This window comes from Lactuca sativa, chromosome 8, assembly GCF_002870075.4.
Source record: "Lactuca sativa cultivar Salinas chromosome 8, Lsat_Salinas_v11, whole genome shotgun sequence".
Classification (NCBI taxonomy): domain Eukaryota; kingdom Viridiplantae; phylum Streptophyta; class Magnoliopsida; order Asterales; family Asteraceae; genus Lactuca; species Lactuca sativa.
In genome coordinates this window covers 322,936,238-322,953,399 of record NC_056630.2, presented here as the reverse complement: position 1 = coordinate 322,953,399, position 17,162 = coordinate 322,936,238, and the positions used below count along the sequence as shown (strand labels likewise).

Here is a 17,162-nt window from a genome sequence, read left to right as displayed (position 1 = left end):
ATGTGTATGTGATGGCAAGAGGGAACTTGTGAGAGTTGATCTGAGAGGGAGAACGGATCTCTCAGTCGGTCCGCAATGGGCAAAGTGGGCTTTGGATCGGGGATCCGGTGGTTCAGGGTTTCCTAACCCTTATGGGTTGAGTGATCGTTGAGATTTGGAGCAGGGTGCATCTTGGGTAATTTCCGATTACAGAGAGTGATGAGCAGTTCAGAGTTCGTACTTTAGTTGGCAAAGCAGACTCAGCAGGTTAAAGAGAGTTAGTGATCGTCTAGAGTTAACAGGAAAGTTATGCAGGCAGACGCCGGTTCGAGCTTGAGTTTCAGGTCGATGACTTAGTACTCCTGAAGGCCTCTCTTTGGAGAGGAGTGATTCGATTCAAGAAGTGGGGCAAGTTGGGGTCCCGGTACATTGGGCCTTTTCATGTGATTGCGGGGGTAGGCCGGGTGGCCTAACGGTTGGAGTTGCCCATGGATTTGAGACAAATCCATGATATATTCTTTTCATGTGTCGCAGTTGAAGAGGTGTATAGCGGATGGGTCAGCAGTGGTTCTGCTAGAGAACGATTAAGTGGATGCGCGCCTGTGTTGCGTCGGGAGGCCAGTGGCCGTCGGAGATCGGAAGATCAAGGTTCTGAGGAACAAGGAGGTACCTCTGGTATTGGTTCAGTGGCGACCTCGGAAGATATCGGAAGTGTTTAGGGAAGCCGGAACGTGTGATGCGGGAGCAGCATCCAGAACTACTTTCAGAGTGAGACTTCGAGGGCAAAGTCTAATTCTAGTGGGGGAGAATTGTAACAGCCCAAAATCTCAAGTATTGTTAAATTGCATTTGGGGTGTTTTAAAGGGGAGACTCGGCGAGTTGGAGCCAGACTCGCCGAGTAGGGTCGCAGAGTTGGTCGCGGGTTCGCGACTGGACTCGACGAGTCCAGGTATGGACTCGGCGAGTCGACGCTGTTCAGCAGAAACCCTAGCCGTTTCGTATTGGGTCGTATTTAAGGGTTGTTATGTCGTCATTTCACGTCTTTTGGCCGATTGTGGAGAACCCTAGACGACTGTGGCATCTGGAGCAAAACTTGAAGGCCATTATTGACTTTGAAGGAATTGTGGTGCAAGAAGAGGAAGGGTTTTGGCCAAAGGAAGAGCAAGGAGGTCGAGTTCTGAGGTTTGGGGACACAGAGAGTATGTTTTCAGGTAAGGTTTCGGATCATTCCTATTATTTTGATGTGTACACGAATTTAGGGTTTATGAAACCCATTTGGAGATTTGATGGATTATTATGTTGTTATACAAAGGTTTCTACCCTAGTAATAGGATGATTAGAGGTCCAGAAGTCCCATGAGTGTGTATCTCGGGAAAAACGCATCTCAGGAAGCAGTTGGATCGACTGCATGGCGTGGACTCGCCGAGTCGGATGATCAGACTCGGCGAGTAGCTTGAAGATTCACTGGGACTCGCCGAGTTGTTCTTCAGACTCGGCGAGTGGAGTCGGGGTGGCCCCGCGATTCTTCCAGGGGTGACTCGTCGAGTCAAATAGGATACTCGACGAGTAGAAGGGGAATCTTAGAGGATTGAAGGACGACCAGACTCGCCGAGTCGCCAGGGAACTCGCCGAGTCCAGTCGAGCTGACAATGGACTGTTGACCAGAGTTGACTGGTGTGATTTCTTAGGGCCAGTTAACGTGGAAGATAGAAGTATTAAATAAGGGATATATGATGAGACAGGGAGCTTGTAGCTCGGAGGATCAAGTGCAAGAGATTTCAGGAGTTGCTGTCTTCCAGTGTCCGCGAGGTGAGTCTTCTCACTATACCTCACCCGGAAGGGTTTGATTGTGTGACCGGAAGGTCAAGTATGTTGTGTGTTATGCTTATATGCTATGAATGGAAAGTTAGTTGCTACGCGTGATATACATGCTTATATATGGGCCGGAAGGCAAGGTATTATGTGACAGAAAGGTCAGGTATGATATATGATATATGTGCTTTATGTGTTAGAGTATTTGTATTATGTGTTATATATGTGTATGGGCCGGAAGGCAATTATCTTGTGGACCGAAAGGTCCGGGCCGGAAGGCAATGTTATGTGGATCGAAAGATCCGGGCCGGAAGGCGATGTTATGTGGATCGAAAGATCCGGGCCGGAAGGCAAAGTTATGTGGATCGAAAGATCCGGGCCGGAAGGCGATATTATGTGGATCGAAAGATCCGGGCCGGAAGGCGTATGTGCGTAAGGTATACTGGGGAACTCACTAAGCTTCGTGCTTACGTTGTTTATGTTATGTTGTTTCAGGTTCTTACAGTAACGCGGGATGGCAACGGTTCGATTGTACACACCGAAGAAAGAGTTGTGTTTTGGAGGATCCTGGTCTTCTTTTATAATGGAAATGAAACTACGTTTTGTAATTTGAATGTGAATAAGATTTTAAACAAGTGTTTTTAATATTAAATTGATTAATTAAATGAAAATTTTATTTTTTGGAAATCTTGGTGTTACATTTGAGCTCTAACTCGCCGAGTCTCCTCACAAAATACCAAAAAAACAATAATAATAAATACCTGGGAATCCGGGCTGTTACATTCTTGGATAACAACTTTTTCAGAAAACTAAAGGAATCTTGTTCATTTTCAGAAAACAAACCGCTTATGAACTCACCAGCTTTATGCTGATTTTTAAACTGTTTGTATTCTCAGGTTTTCCTTAGACAGGTATCACGCGTTCTTTTGTAGAAGACGGAGCGTATGGAGTTACATCTTTCTTTTGTTTAAACTTATGTAACTACAAAACTTGTATTACTTTACTTTCAATCAAATGTATTGAATCTATGTAATGTATTGCTTTGTGTTTACTATGCTTACTATGTACATTGGTTGCGATATTCATGATGTCCTCTGCCCCGGAACGTTTCCACCTTCGGTTTCGGGGTGTGACAACTTTCTTCAGCCTCAATCCAGTCGAAGATAGATTCATTATGGTGATCCACATATACATTCATTCTCTTGTCATTAGCATACGCCAAATCCAAAAATTCCTTGTAATCACCCTCGTTCACCAGTGTATGAATTCCCAGACCTAAAGACTCTTGTGGAAGGCAGAAATAGATGTCTTTGCTTCTCGATTTAAGGATCTTGTGAAGGAATTTTATGAATTGTTCATACCCAAACACATTGAAGTCAACATCTCGCACTCATGCTCTATCGGGATCAAAGTAAACTAAGGGATTGGGTGCAAACTGACCATTGTAGTGGAAATCCACTACAATGAAGTTCTGATCAGTGGGATTTGGAGATGATGCCATTTTACAGAACGATTGAAGGAGACGAATGATCGATGGAGAATTTTGTGCCCTAGTCGAGTTTAAGGACCAAATAAGGCTTTGGGGTGAAGTTTAACAAGAAGTAGACGATAAATCGGGGCCTACATGCCACCTCTTTTGCCACGTGAGATAAAAAGTACACATAGGATTGATAAATCCTTTAAAACCGGCTAAAACCGGTCATAAGGGAAACATTAGTACAATTCAACAAGTTAAAGGGTTAATAAAGCACAAAATAAAGTTTAATGACCAAATGTGATCAAAGTCAAAAGTATCTTCCCCTCTCAAATAATTATCCTTTAAGAGAAATCACATTACCCAAAACTCGAAGAATGCCATGTGAAAATTGATTGTACAAATAGCGAAGTTAACAAGAATATTAAAACTTTAGGTCCACTAATGAAACTTTATCAATAGTTCAGAAACCAAAGTGTAATTGAAAAAAATGAACGAGTCCTACGTGAAAAAAAAAGTTGCGTACTCATAACAGACGAATCCCGTTTCTCGACAATACACAACCATCTCCGGTACAGATCCACCGTCAATCACCTCCGCCGTTTCTCTCTCTCTCTCTAGAGTTCTCGCGCTGCCGCCTGCCGGAGCCATATTGTGTGTTTGCGTTTGTATAATTTCATCACAATAATCAGGCCGGAGAAGTAAAGGAATAAAATCCAAAAGGAAATAAAAATGTCGATACCGGAAGGAGCACTGTCGTCGGACGCCGGCGACCTGGATTTTGGTCAGGAGGTAACGCTTGGTGACAAGCTTAAAGCCTTCAAATCCTCTGGTTTCGATCAGGAAAGTTATGTATCTGCAAAATGCCGCACAACCAGCGAAAAGGTAAAATCTTGTAGTTTTTAATGCATTTTATGATTACTATATGCAAAATTCATTTGACGAATTCGCTTTCAAATTAACATGCTAGGTTTGAAATATGTAAAATCTTTTGGAAAAAAAATTGATCTTCAATAGCTTAAAATGTGTGTTATTGTTAATTTCATGCACCAATGAGCCATGTCAATGTAGAAAGATCGCTTAACAACAGTGGAATTGTTTGATTGGCAGGAAATAAAGCACTTGGTGACTTGTCTTCTAGATCTAAAGAAGGCCTCAGCAGAAGAAATGAGGAAAAGCGTCTACGCTAATTATCCTTCCTTTATTCGGTAAGGAGAAACAAATCAATCCAAACAACTATTTTGAGTTCTAATTATGACACTAAACTCAAAAACATATTTTCACACATACAGTGTATCAAGAGAGATTTCAGATCTTGAAGGGCAACTAGTGGCATTAAGGAATCTTCTATCTAATCGTGCAGCCATCATCCATACTCTAGCCGAAGGTACACGAACTGATTCGGTGTCATCGGGTCCCGGTTCAAGAAAAAAGGGTAGTTTTGACAATGAACATAGAGAACCCACAAAAATGGAACTTTGGTTATCACAATACATAGACAACCTAAACATTTTGCTAGCAGAAAGACGAGTAGATGAAGCTTTAGCTGCCCTTGATGAAGGCGAACGTGTAGCAAAAGAAGAAAAATCAAACGACTTAATGACACCCATCATGCTCGCTTCATTACAAGCTACTATAACCGAACAACGACAAAAACTAGCCGATCGACTCGCTGAGTCAGCGTGTCAACCGTCTTCTAGCGGCAAGGAACTCCGATCATCGGTTGAAATAATAAAAAAAATCGGCGATGGCCCTCGTGCACATACGCTTCTTCTCAACTCACACCACCAAAAGCTACAATCCAAAATTCAAGGTCTTCAAACCTCGGGTTCAACTTATGGAGTGGCTTACACTGCTGCCCTTTCACAACTTGTGTTTTCAATCATAGCTCAAGCATCAAGTGATTCATTGGCTATATTTGGTGATCAACCGTTGTACACGTCTGAATTAGTGACATGGTCTGTGAAGCAAACGAATACTTTCGCGAATTTAATGAAGAGGCATGTGATTGCTTCACCTTCGGCTTCGGGGGGGTTAAGGACAGTGGCTGAATGTGTTCAGATTTCAATGGGACATTGTTATTTGTTGGAAGCTCGAGGGTTGGCACTTGCGCCTGTTCTTTTGAGACATTTTAGACCGTGTGTTGACAAAGCTTTGAATGCTAATTTGAAAAGAATTGAGACGAGTACTGCTGCTATTGCGGCTGCGGATGATTGGTCCCTGAGTTATCCGCCTATTGGCACGCGCTCTTTGGGTACTCCGCCTACTCTTGGCAGTTCGATTGTGTCTCAACCGAAGCTTTCAAGTAGCGCGCATAGGTTTAATCTTATGGTTCAGGTTGGTTTTGTTTCTCAAAGATTCCCAACAACCTATTAAACAAAATTAAACGTCAACACAAGTATATACATGGAAACGTTTTGCAAACCAGATATATGACAAATTGTTGAGTAAATTAGTGAAATCGGCCCTATGGTTTGGTCAAAATTGCACGTTTGGTCCCTAATTTTGTTTTTTTGTACTCGGATCGTTCCTGTGATTTGATTTTGTTGCGTTTTTCGTCCCTTACATACATAAAGTTAGGGACCAAACGTGTAATTTTGATCAAACCATAGGGACGAAAAACGCAACAAAATCAAACCATAGGGATGATCCAAGTGCAAAAAAAATGTTAGGGACCAAACGTATAATTTTGACCAAACCATAGGGATGATTTCAGTAATTTACTCCAAATTGTTACAATCACATAAACAAATCACTCAAGCCTAGAGCTAGTAAAAAATCGACACAAAATTAGTGGACTGGCTGTGTTGAACCGGTTTAATTAAATAAGTCGAGTTTGGGTTGAAATTTCTAGCTTGTTAAAGATATGATTCTTTTCATTTATATTTTATTTCATCTAATATATTAACAAGATACAAAAACAAAACCTCAAGTCTTGAAAATTTAGAATGTTATTTGAACAATTAAGTTGTAGTTGTACTTCTTTTTAAAATTTGAAGAATTTTTTGGTTTTTTAACTAATTTAATAAACTTTAAACTTTTTTATTTTTATTTTATGTGAACTTTAAATGGGTTAACTCGACTTCTAACATGTTGGGTTGGAAACAAAATAAATGGGTCCACCATTTTATCTAGTTTTTCCGGGTTGGAAATTTCAATCCACGGGTCAACCCAACTCGACTCATGCCAGCTCTATTCATAAAAACCCTAATTACACCCAAACTCTCAAATCTCAACAATTTTACTTTACTTATTACATGTAAATCCTATTATTTGCATTGATTACTAGGAAATGTGCGAGGATATTGGACTCCTAAGATCATCAACATTCTCCAATCAAGCAAAAGAAGGTTTACATCAAGTTTTTAGTTCATACATTACCATGCTAGTAAATGCATTGCCTGGTTCATCAGAGACTGAGAATTTGGAGGGTAGAATTGTGAATACAGCAGAGAATGATACACAGCAAATAGCCTTGCTAGCTAATGCACTATTCTTAGCAGAAGAGTTACTCCCACGAGCAGCATTGAAGCTAATGCCTTTACAACAATGTCTTCCAACTGATACTCCTAGGAGAAATTCAGACAAACAATTAAGAACTCCAGAAACAAGAGAATTGAAGAAACGACTTCAGAGATATGTTGATCAGTTGAGAGATAGCTTTTGTAGAAAACATGCCCTTGATCTTATTTTTTCAGAAGACGGAGGTGCTCGTCTTAATGCACCTATGTATTTCAGTATGGATGAGAATTCAGAAGAGCCAGAATGGTTCCCATCTCCTATATTTCAAGTAAACAAATATAAATTTATTACTTTTAATATAAAAATCATCATTTCTTTTTTTCTCTTGTCATCACCTTGGTAAACATGTCTGATCGATTCTTGCCATGGCCCACATGGTCCGTGCAAGACAAAATAGTGCCACCTTGTGTGTAACAAATTTTATAACATTATTAAGAATGTTGCAACATTTACCACATAGTACTGATGTGTGACCCTATAGGTTCATATGACGTTAGCAGTAATACAGTTTCTGATTGATTGTTTTTCTCAGGAACTGTTTGCTAAACTTTGTAGTTTCGCACGCTTAGCATCGGACATGTTTGTAGGAAGAGAAAGATTTTCCACTCTTCTTTTAATCAGATTGACGGAAACAGTAATTCTATGGCTTTCCGATGAACAAAGTTTTTGGGAAGAAATCGAACATGGCCCAAAGCCTTTAGGCCCTTTTGGACTTCGACAGTTTTATCTAGACTTGCAGTTTGTTATCCATTTTGCCTCAGAAGGCCGATACTTATCAAGAAACTTGCATCAAGTTATCAAGAATATAATCTCAAGAGCTTTAGGATCGATTGTTTCTGCTGGTGGAGATCCCGATAGGTTTCTTTTTTTTTTTTTTACTCTTTTTTGTTTTTTTATTTGAGGATTAAAATATTTGTTGTTTGGATTTGAGCAGTATGGTTCCGGAGGATGAATGGTTTACTAATCATGCTCAAACCGCGATTAAAAAGTTGACTGCAACACCGGAAAATGAAGAGGTTACTAGTCCCACAGTGGACACATCAGAAGGAGCTCTGCCTTCCATTGAGGAGTAACAGTATCCTCACAAACAAATTTTATCAAATTACAATTGCATTTTTCTCTTGGATTTCTTCCAACGTTTCAAAAAGTTTAACAATATTAAGGTAAACTTCAAAATGTAATGAGTAAAAATGTATATAAGAAACTTTGGTGACCAAATCAAACAAGTTTATGGAATTTCGTTGCTATTTATCAACTATATTCGTCATTGTTTCTTTCCTTTGTTCAGTCTTTTAGGATGAGGAACTGACTGGTTTAAAAAATGAAATTGGAACTTTCATGGAAACAAAAATAAATAAATAAATAAATTTTGAATTCCAATTAATGTTCAGATAGAGTCGTGATTATTGCGTCATGATGAGACGTGATCTAAACTCAGAAAGTGATACTTCATGTAATCAATACAATTTAACCTCACACAACACAACAATTCCTCTGGTAACTCCTCTGTTTTATTACCCTACATTACAACAGTAAAAACAAAATTTATCCTTCAAAATCTTCACATATCTATTAAAATAATTATCTACTTTTTTTTTTTTTAATAAAAGTGTAACTTGCCTGAATTGTGATGCCAAAATCCAAGATGCAATCCTTGAGTCGATCCTGGAATGCACCAAACCCTTTCCTAGAGATGTAACTAAATCTATGCATATCCAAATCGATCTCCAAATAATTTTCTCCCTGTAGATTGTTTATGACATATAAAAAAATTGTGTCGTAAAAATTAGAAATTTAAAAGAATTTTTTTTTTACTTGATAGAAATCATGTTGAGGACGTGAAAGAACAGGTTTTCCATTGTAAGCATGCATAAGTTTCCTTTGTGGGGCATTCAACTGAAGATCATCTATATTTACAACACGTCCCAATATTTTTATCCTTTCTCTACATGCTACAACTGAATCTACACGAAAACCTTTCACTTCTTCTACTTCATCATCAAGTATCCTCTGTAATTCATATTATACAACAAAAATAAGAGTAAATTACACGAATGGTCCATATGGTTTAGGGTAATTTGCGCGTTTGGTCCCTAACTTATTTTTTTAACTCTGAAGGTCCCTACAGTTTGTTTTTGTTACGCGTTTGGTCCCTGTCTTACCTAAAAACACTATTTTGCCCTTAATTTTTTTATTTAATTAAATAAACACACCCCCAACCCCACCCCATCACCTTACCTTATCTACCCCATCATTTTTCTCTATTTAAATAATAGTCTTTTTAGTTAAGATAGGGACCAAACGTGTAACAAAAACAAACAGTAGGGACCAAGCTCATAACAAAAACAAACAATAGGGACTTTCCGAGTTAAAAAAATAAATTAGGGACCAAACGCGCAAATTACCCTAAACCATAGGGACTATTCGTGTAATTTACTCCAAAAATAAATAAGTTGACATAACATAATGATGAATAAAAAATGCATATCAAACCCTTACTTACTTACTCTCATGTTATCTTGAAATTGGGAAGATAATTCCTTTGAGTAACAATCAAAGAGTTTAAAATACAACACAAAACTTATTCCTTCTCCATCAATTTCACCTCCAAAAAGAGCAGCAGGGTACAATGGAATCTGCAAAGCCATTGTAGAATCAAAATGAATGATTAATATATATTTTGTCAAAAATCAAAATATTTTAATTATGAATATGATATATCCATCAAAATACCTGTACATTTACAACAAGAATAGATGGAACATCTCCTGTAGAAGAAGCAACATCAGGGAGTTTTACAAACTGAGCAATGTGATCAATTTTCCTCTGAGATAAAAACACATCAACTCCAAATGGGTAATAAGCAGCGTAATTAGAAGCAAGTTCCTTCTTTCTATCCCTGTAAAATGATATAACATAACAAAAAATTGACAAAGTGTCTTCTCAGAATTGACCAAATGTTTGAATATATATATAAACTTATAGAAGATTACCTGAGATAATCCTTGCCACGTACTCTAAAAGTTTGGGGTTCAATAAATGACCAAGAATCAATCATTTTCTTGTCTATTGGACAGAAGGGTACTTGTGAACCAGCTATAGGTCGTTGTATATGGATCTTTGAAGAAACTGGATTCAGATAAAGAACTATGTTAAATTTCAGTGTTTGAAATATGGAAGCTTATCAAATGAGGCTCAAAGGAAATCTAACATAAACCAGTTAAAATCAAGTGTAATGGTAAAAGAACTGACTGATTGTGGGATTAGAATGTTCATCATTTCGTTTGAAGGATAACTTAAATGCAGCTTTTTTCCTTGAGCTTGATTGGATACCATTCTCCCTTCCAGCATTTTCATCTATACTTGATTGAAATATCATCTGTTCAGGATGCACTGAACTTCTATGAGCTTCACCATCTCTCAGAGAACCAATATGTGGCCATGAGACAGCTTCTGAACCATCTGGAAACAGAGAATGTATGAACATTTGGATTCAGAATTCAGAGAGATGAAGAAAAAGAAAAGCAAGTAAATGTATGTCTGTTAGAAAATTTTTGCTAAAAATCACCATCGGAAAAACTCTGGAAATCTTCATCACTGCAATCAGATTCAAGAATTGAAGTAGAATCACACCAGAGATCATCAGTGCTCCCTGCAAAAAGTGCAAGGTACGTAAGAGAAAATTTCATTAGTTTGAATGGATGTTTTAAAATTTGTAACGAACTACTGAAATTGTAATGAAAAAGGCAACAACAGACTTCACGAAGTAATTCAGAATGAACCGATATCAAAAAAACTGACTGAAATTTTCAGGTTGTAAGCATTAGATTCGTTCAAACTTATAGCTTAGAAAAATAATATTCGATGTGAAAAATTGCAAGCCGTTGATAAATTTGGCCTCCTTTTCATAGATTTTCTGGATCTGAGAATTCCGTCAAAAAAAAAAAAAAAAAAAAAGCTGTTGGAGAACCATGGAAATACAACAAGTTAACTCATAGATTAACTAAATACGTAATCATGTTCCTCAATTTATTCCTTGAAGATCATGTACGAGTAATACTGGTGTAGTTTAATTCAATATAGTTTTATTCATAAACAATCCTCGAAACTTCCAATTACGATGCATTAGGAACTGTATAGAACACAACACATAAATTTTAATGTAGTTTTAGAGAGAAAGAGAAGGAACCGTGGGAATTTGGAGCGTCGCCGGAGGGAGGCGCCTTGGATTGATCATACAAACGAGACGATACACGGCGTTTCAGAGCTTTCCTCCGCCTTCTCAGCTTCACCTTCACCTTCACCTTCGACGACTTTATTCCACCTCCGACGCAATTCTCCGGCATAGATACGCAACCTCCCATCTCCTCTCTTTTCGCTCTCTCGCGGGAAAATATCAAGGTATTTTGTTTAAAGAAAATGGATAATGTTATTTGATCGATAACTTAATGGGGAAAAAAAAAAAATTAATTGTCCCAAATGTTTTAGAAGAAAACGAGTAACAAAGCATGTGGATCAACACTAAGTTAGATGAGTAAAAAATAAATAAGAAGAATAACTTGAAACAAAATTTGTGACATTCGTCAAGGACAAACCAAAAATCAGTAAATTACATGAATGGTCCCTATGGTTTGGAGTAATTTGCGTTTTTGGTCCCTAACTTATTTTTTTAACTCGGAAAGTCCCTACTGTTTTACGCGCTTGATCTCTACTGTTTGTTTTTGTTACGCGATTGGTCTCTGTCTTACCTAAAAAGACTATTACTTAAATAGAAAAAATTATGGGATAAATAAAATAAGATGAGTGGGTTGGGATTGGGGTGTGTTTATTTAAATATTTTAAAAAATCAAGGGCAAAATAGTTTTTTTAGGTAACACAGAGACCAAGCGTGTAACAAAAACAAACAGTAGGGACCTTCCGAGTTAAAAAAGTAAGTTAGGGACCAAACGCGTAAATTATTCTAAACCGTAGGGACCATTCGTGTAATTTAATCAAACATTGGAGTAAATTACACGAATGGTCCCTATAGTTTAGGGTAATTTGCATGTTTCGTCCCTAACTTATTTTTTTAACTCGGAAGGTCCCTAAAGTTTGTTTTTGTTACATGTTTGGTCCCTGTCTTACCTAAAAAGACTATTTTTCTCTTGATTTTTTAATTTATTTAAATAAACACACCCCCAACCTTATCTCCCTAACCATACCTTACTTATCACATCATTTTTTCATTATTTAAATAATAGTCTTTTTAGGTAAGATAGGGACCAAATGCGTAACAAAGATAAACATTAAGGATCAAGTGTGTAACAAAAACAAACAATAGGGACCTTCCGAATTAAAAAAATAAATTATGAACCAAGCATGCAACTTACCCCAAACCATAGGGACCATTCGTGTAATTTACTCAAAACATTGCACTTTAAAATAACAATCTAGTAAAATATTTTTCTGGTCAATACATGGGTGCGCATTATAATTTCCAAGAAACTTATATTCTATCATTCAAAACCACATAATTTATTTTTTTAAATCCTTATATGCCACGTGCCACATAGTAACGTGTGATCATTGTAGGGTCGTTTAGTGGAATAGTGGTTGTGTAAATTGGGCCGGCCATTGTTTTCAGCCGTAGGAGTATAGAACCGGAACCACCCGATTCCAAGTGGGGTCAATACAAGAAGTTGGACAAACCAATTTCTAATTTTTCTAATGTAATGGTGAATATCATGGATTATTATTTATAAAAATAAGATGCCATAAAAATCAACAAAAATATCATGATACACTTGTTAGTAAATGATTTATGGGTTGGATTGCCACCAAAACCTCTCATCTTAGTCTTATATATATCGTTAATATATAAATAATAAGGGCAAATTTCCAAAAAAATCTTATATTTCAGTCTAAATTATACACATTTAAATTATGTATCTACCTTTTTTATACCAAGGATTCCTCTATGGAAAATAATTTAAATCGTGAGAAAGTTAGTTACTTGTATTAAAAAAAAAATGAATATGGTTTTTAGATAATGGATTTTGTTGGAACAAAAACTTATAAACATGTCACATGAGTTGATAATTTCAAAACGAATCTTTACCTAAATTTGACATATTATAATTTGGATGACGTACCTTCAACTCAACTTGTTTACTCTTTTATTAAAATGTACTCATTCTATATATTGTTACAAAAATTATTTTTCCATAATCAATCCAATTTTCATTAATAAAATATATATACAAGTATACAATAACTACAAGATTGTGGGCCCAAAATCTATAAACGTGGGTAAAGTACAACATGGACCTAATCATAATACATAGTTACATACACACAATACCTGAATAATACGTGAGCTAGTATATACATGAATCTACTTTTTTGTCAACCTTTTTTGCAAAAATAAATAAATAAATAAAAATCAGTGTTATCGTTTTATATGTCACGTGTTTGACCATTGAGCTATTTTTTCCAACCAAATAATAAATAAAGCAAAAAAAAAAAAAAGAAGAAGAAAATGCAACCTTTCAACGAGCCTTGGGTTGCCAAGATTAGTCTCTTGTCACATGTAAATAATTGGTTGATTTATTTCTCATTTTTGAACAAAATTTATCAATTGGATTTTGTTTTTTTATAAATACATAAATACATTACAAAAAATAAAAATAAAATGGTGGTCAATATGGCAAAACAATTTGGTGTGACATAAACTTAGTAGATACAATATAAAAGAAAGGGACCAAATGTAACAAATTATAAAGTAAGCATTTAACATATATCAATACAACCCACTATTACAGATAATAAATGTCTTTAGATATATACCATCTTAATATTTCATTCACATCACTAGAAATTTATTTAAAAAAAAAAAAAAAAAAAAAAAAAAAAAAAAGGAATATTACCTTTTATAGAAATCCCATCATCAACAAATTCCTTCTTGTGTAGTTGAGCATTCTGAATCTAGCTGTTGTAATAACATATTAAAATTAAAGTTTTAAGATATGTGACAAAAATCATAAAAAAGGCTCAAGTGAAAGAAATAGATTCTTTGAGAAGCAATGTAATCCAAAATGTGAAACAGTTTTAACTTCTATAATTGGATAATTTTTTCACAAATAAAAACTACAATCCCATATTTTTTTAATCGTTTTAAAATACAATGATTAATAAGAAAATAAATGAAAATATGTTGCTATTTCTTGCCTCTGACACAGTTGCTCTAGAATCTATGTGATGAGAATTTGTTACATTTTTTTCTTGGTTTGCCACTATTAAAGGCAAAGAAGCTCTATCCTGCAATGAAATGGACAAATTTTATAAATTGTTGATGAATTTATAATTTTATAAAATTGAATATTAAGTGATTATAAATTATAATCAATTACCTCTTCATCCATACGTGTCATAGTATCTTGAATTTTCTTAACAGTAACTACCAACATCCCCACTTCAGAATGCAAGGCCTGATACATCATACATCATGAAAATAAAAAAAAATAAATAAATAAATAAATTTTGAGAAAATTATTGTGTGAAATATTTGAGTAGATACCTTGTTTTCTGATATTAATGTCTCTATGATCCCTTCCTTCATTTGTATAGTTTCTTGAAGGTGAGGTTAGTTAAGAGATTGCAATGTCTAGACATTAATCAATAATTAGTTTTTGTTTAATGTTCAATCAAAAAAAAATAATAAAATAAAAAATAAAAAAAGATAAAGATGGATATTTCCTCTATCTTTGGTTTGCATTGAACAGTAGTTATTTTTATTGTCTCTAGCTGTGTCTGGAGCTCTGCAATCACTCTATCCTTTGTATGAAATTCACTTTCTTTAATTTTTAGTTTAGTTTCAAGATCCTTGATTTTTTCTGCAAATATTTAGAATAAAAAAAAAAAAAAAAGACCATGAATAGTAGATGTGAAATGAGCATGAAAATAGTAAATAGATTCAAAGAATAACATTACCAATGAATAAGTTCTCAAATGCACATACTTTGTCCAATTTCATCTTCAATTGAGACACTGAGAATCATAAAAGAAACTATCAGTGATTCAGATTCAGAGTATAAATGTAGTATTAATTATTTGATTTGTATTTTGTAAAATAAAAACATGTTGAGATAAAAAGACATACCTACTTCCTCTTTCTCATTGACAACATGAGTTGCATTATCCACTACTTGCTTCACAAATGATGCCTGTTTGCGTATTGTGTCAAATGATAATAAGTGAGCAGTTATCTTCTCAGAAAGAATGGTAATCTTTCTATCTCTGGATTCAATGGATCTTTTCATTTCACAAGTTGATTCCTGCAAATGTTTGAATCATGGTTAATAACAAAGCATTTACTCAAGAAAAATTAACAGTTACAAAACCTGGTAAGCTTTAACAAAGCCATCTTTTTCTTGGAGTATGCTACTTATAGTTTCCTTCAGTTCTTTATGCTTGTTTTCAAGTAAATAATTCTCATCTTCAAGGAACTGGATCTGTCACACCACAAACCCTAAATTTAATTCGTTTGCTTCATTTGAGCATAAATGAAGATGCGACTGAGATTGCAAAATGTTCATGAACAATCAATTACATTACCTTCCGTTCCAGTTTCTGCCGCAGTTCATTAGATGATGTTAACTCGGCTTCCAATTCTTTAATTTTTACACAAAATGCTTCATCGCTTTGCTTCTGTTTCTATATTCAAAACACCAATAACTTAGCATACGTCGACAAACAATTTCTGCAAATTCACACAATAGACTCATCTTTTAATCACAGAACTCCATTTTGACGTTGGATGCGAACAGTTAAGTTAATCATGATAGATGTTCACGAACAACTTTCAATTTTCAACAATTACTAGAAGCGGTTGTAAATCCGCGACAATATCATATCAATTTTGCATCAGGAAAACTCTAGGTTTTACCCCGGAATCAAAATGAAGCTCTTCGTATGAACGGTTGTAAAATAATGTTCGATTGATAAGAACCTGGACATAATCGTGAAGTTGATTGGAAGAAGCGCGTTCCTTTTCCTGAAAATTTAGTATAAGTTCTCCAAGTTGTTCTGTTGATTAATCAATCCAATGACATGAGGAGAGTGATTGAGATTACTCTGAGTTCACGAACTTCTGTGATTAGGGTTTGGAGCTGAAGCTTGAATTTTGATAGCTTGATCAGCTCCATTTTGCCGCCAAATTTTCCCCTGCAATCATTAAAATACTAAAAGAGATGAAATAGTAATATAGTATCATATTTTGAATACTAGTCGAAAAGTTAGGGTTTTTGGTTGAAAAAGGGTAATTTTAAACCCTAATTTTAAACGCAGGAATAAAAACTTAACGTCACATCATTTGTGAACTTCGTTTCTTTTTCTTGTAATGTTATTATTAATTTTCATTTTATACCCTTTTAATTTCGCTCTAAGTTTCAAATACACATTTTACTTTATTACTTTGAATATATGAAACTAATTTGTGATATGTTCTATAAATAAAAATATATATTAACAAAATATCAATTTTTGTTTAGAATAATGGGATTTAAAAAAAATATATTATTTTGTCAAAATGACTTTTTTTTTGTTAGGAACGAGGCATTTTGCACTGATCAAAATAAATATGTTGGAATCTATGGTTAAAATTGGTCTTTAAGGGTTGTTATTTTTATTTGTGATCATGATTTGGATCATATGGGAAACACCATGGTTAATGGGACGTTTATAGCTCTAATTGCTTCCTCTATTTTCTTTGAATCTTTTTATATAGGATATCTTGCAACAACCACATGTATATTACTACTATCAGGGTCGGAACCTAATGGGGGCTAGGGTGGCCTTGGCCTCCCCGGTTTTGAGGCTTCTAATACAGCAATACTCCTATATATATCGTTTAATTATAAAATTAAACCAATAATCATTAAATTGGCCCCTTGATTTTTAGATTTGTTATTAATTTAGAGTTTAAATAATCAAGCAACCAAACCAAGCAACTAAAATTCTAAAAATCCCTGGAAAGATCAAAATTAATCTTGTTTCCTTAGGAAAATATCTCATAAGCTCTATAAAAGAACAAAAAATCTAATCAAATTTACACAAGTTTTTTACACAAGCTTTGTGTGTAAGAAGAAAAAAAAACCCAGAAAATCTATTCGAGTCATCGGAAAAAAAAAACACCTAATCTTACCGGAAATAACGCAGCCGCCCAACTGCGTCTTCACCACTAGTCCCGTCGTCATATTGTTGTCGTCTTTTTCTTGCTCTCTATCTCTCTCTGCCGGTCACCACACGTTTTCCGCCTCTGTAAGCTCTACCTCCCCTCTCTTCCGGTCGCCACCTCGCCGAAAACCGCTCACATTATGTTGTACCTTTGTCGGCTATT

The 17,162-nt window shown here is 35.4% G+C and overlaps 3 protein-coding genes across 4 annotated transcripts; 1 reads left to right on the top strand and 2 right to left on the bottom strand.

Annotated features, from left to right (window-relative positions):
• Positions 1-3,781: 3,781 nt before the first annotated feature.
• LOC111921105 (exocyst complex component EXO84A) lies at positions 3,782-7,980 on the top strand. Its single transcript, XM_023916685.3, has 6 exons — positions 3,782-4,150; positions 4,376-4,473; positions 4,558-5,602; positions 6,555-7,055; positions 7,320-7,645; positions 7,722-7,980. Exons 1-6 carry the CDS (start codon positions 3,998-4,000, stop codon positions 7,858-7,860), a joined length of 2,262 nt encoding a protein of 753 aa, XP_023772453.1. The 5' UTR covers positions 3,782-3,997; the 3' UTR covers positions 7,861-7,980.
• A 141-nt stretch (positions 7,981-8,121) lies between these two features.
• On the bottom strand, positions 8,122-11,302 carry LOC111921104 (uncharacterized). Its single transcript, XM_023916684.3, has 9 exons — positions 10,977-11,302; positions 10,356-10,439; positions 10,040-10,249; positions 9,781-9,916; positions 9,521-9,686; positions 9,295-9,423; positions 8,603-8,797; positions 8,408-8,530; positions 8,122-8,306 (listed from the first exon to the last, which is right to left on the bottom strand). The coding sequence occupies exons 1-9, from the start codon at positions 11,149-11,151 to the stop codon at positions 8,199-8,201; spliced, it is 1,326 nt and encodes a 441-aa protein (XP_023772452.1). The 5' UTR covers positions 11,152-11,302; the 3' UTR covers positions 8,122-8,198.
• A 1,717-nt stretch (positions 11,303-13,019) lies between these two features.
• Positions 13,020-16,111, bottom strand: LOC111921102 (uncharacterized). Of its 2 annotated transcripts, none has more exons than XM_023916682.3 (11): positions 15,898-16,111; positions 15,774-15,818; positions 15,380-15,472; positions 15,166-15,276; positions 14,925-15,099; positions 14,756-14,812; positions 14,519-14,658; positions 14,343-14,402; positions 14,176-14,253; positions 13,994-14,083; positions 13,020-13,754 (listed from the first exon to the last, which is right to left on the bottom strand). In XM_023916682.3, the coding sequence occupies exons 1-11, from the start codon at positions 15,967-15,969 to the stop codon at positions 13,713-13,715; spliced, it is 963 nt and encodes a 320-aa protein (XP_023772450.1). In that variant the 5' UTR covers positions 15,970-16,111; the 3' UTR covers positions 13,020-13,712. The 2 variants fall into 2 exon arrangements, with proteins under 2 accessions (XP_023772450.1, XP_023772448.1); XM_023916680.3 differs by having other exon boundaries at positions 13,481-13,754; positions 15,380-15,478; positions 15,898-16,109.
• Positions 16,112-17,162: the final 1,051 nt, after the last annotated feature.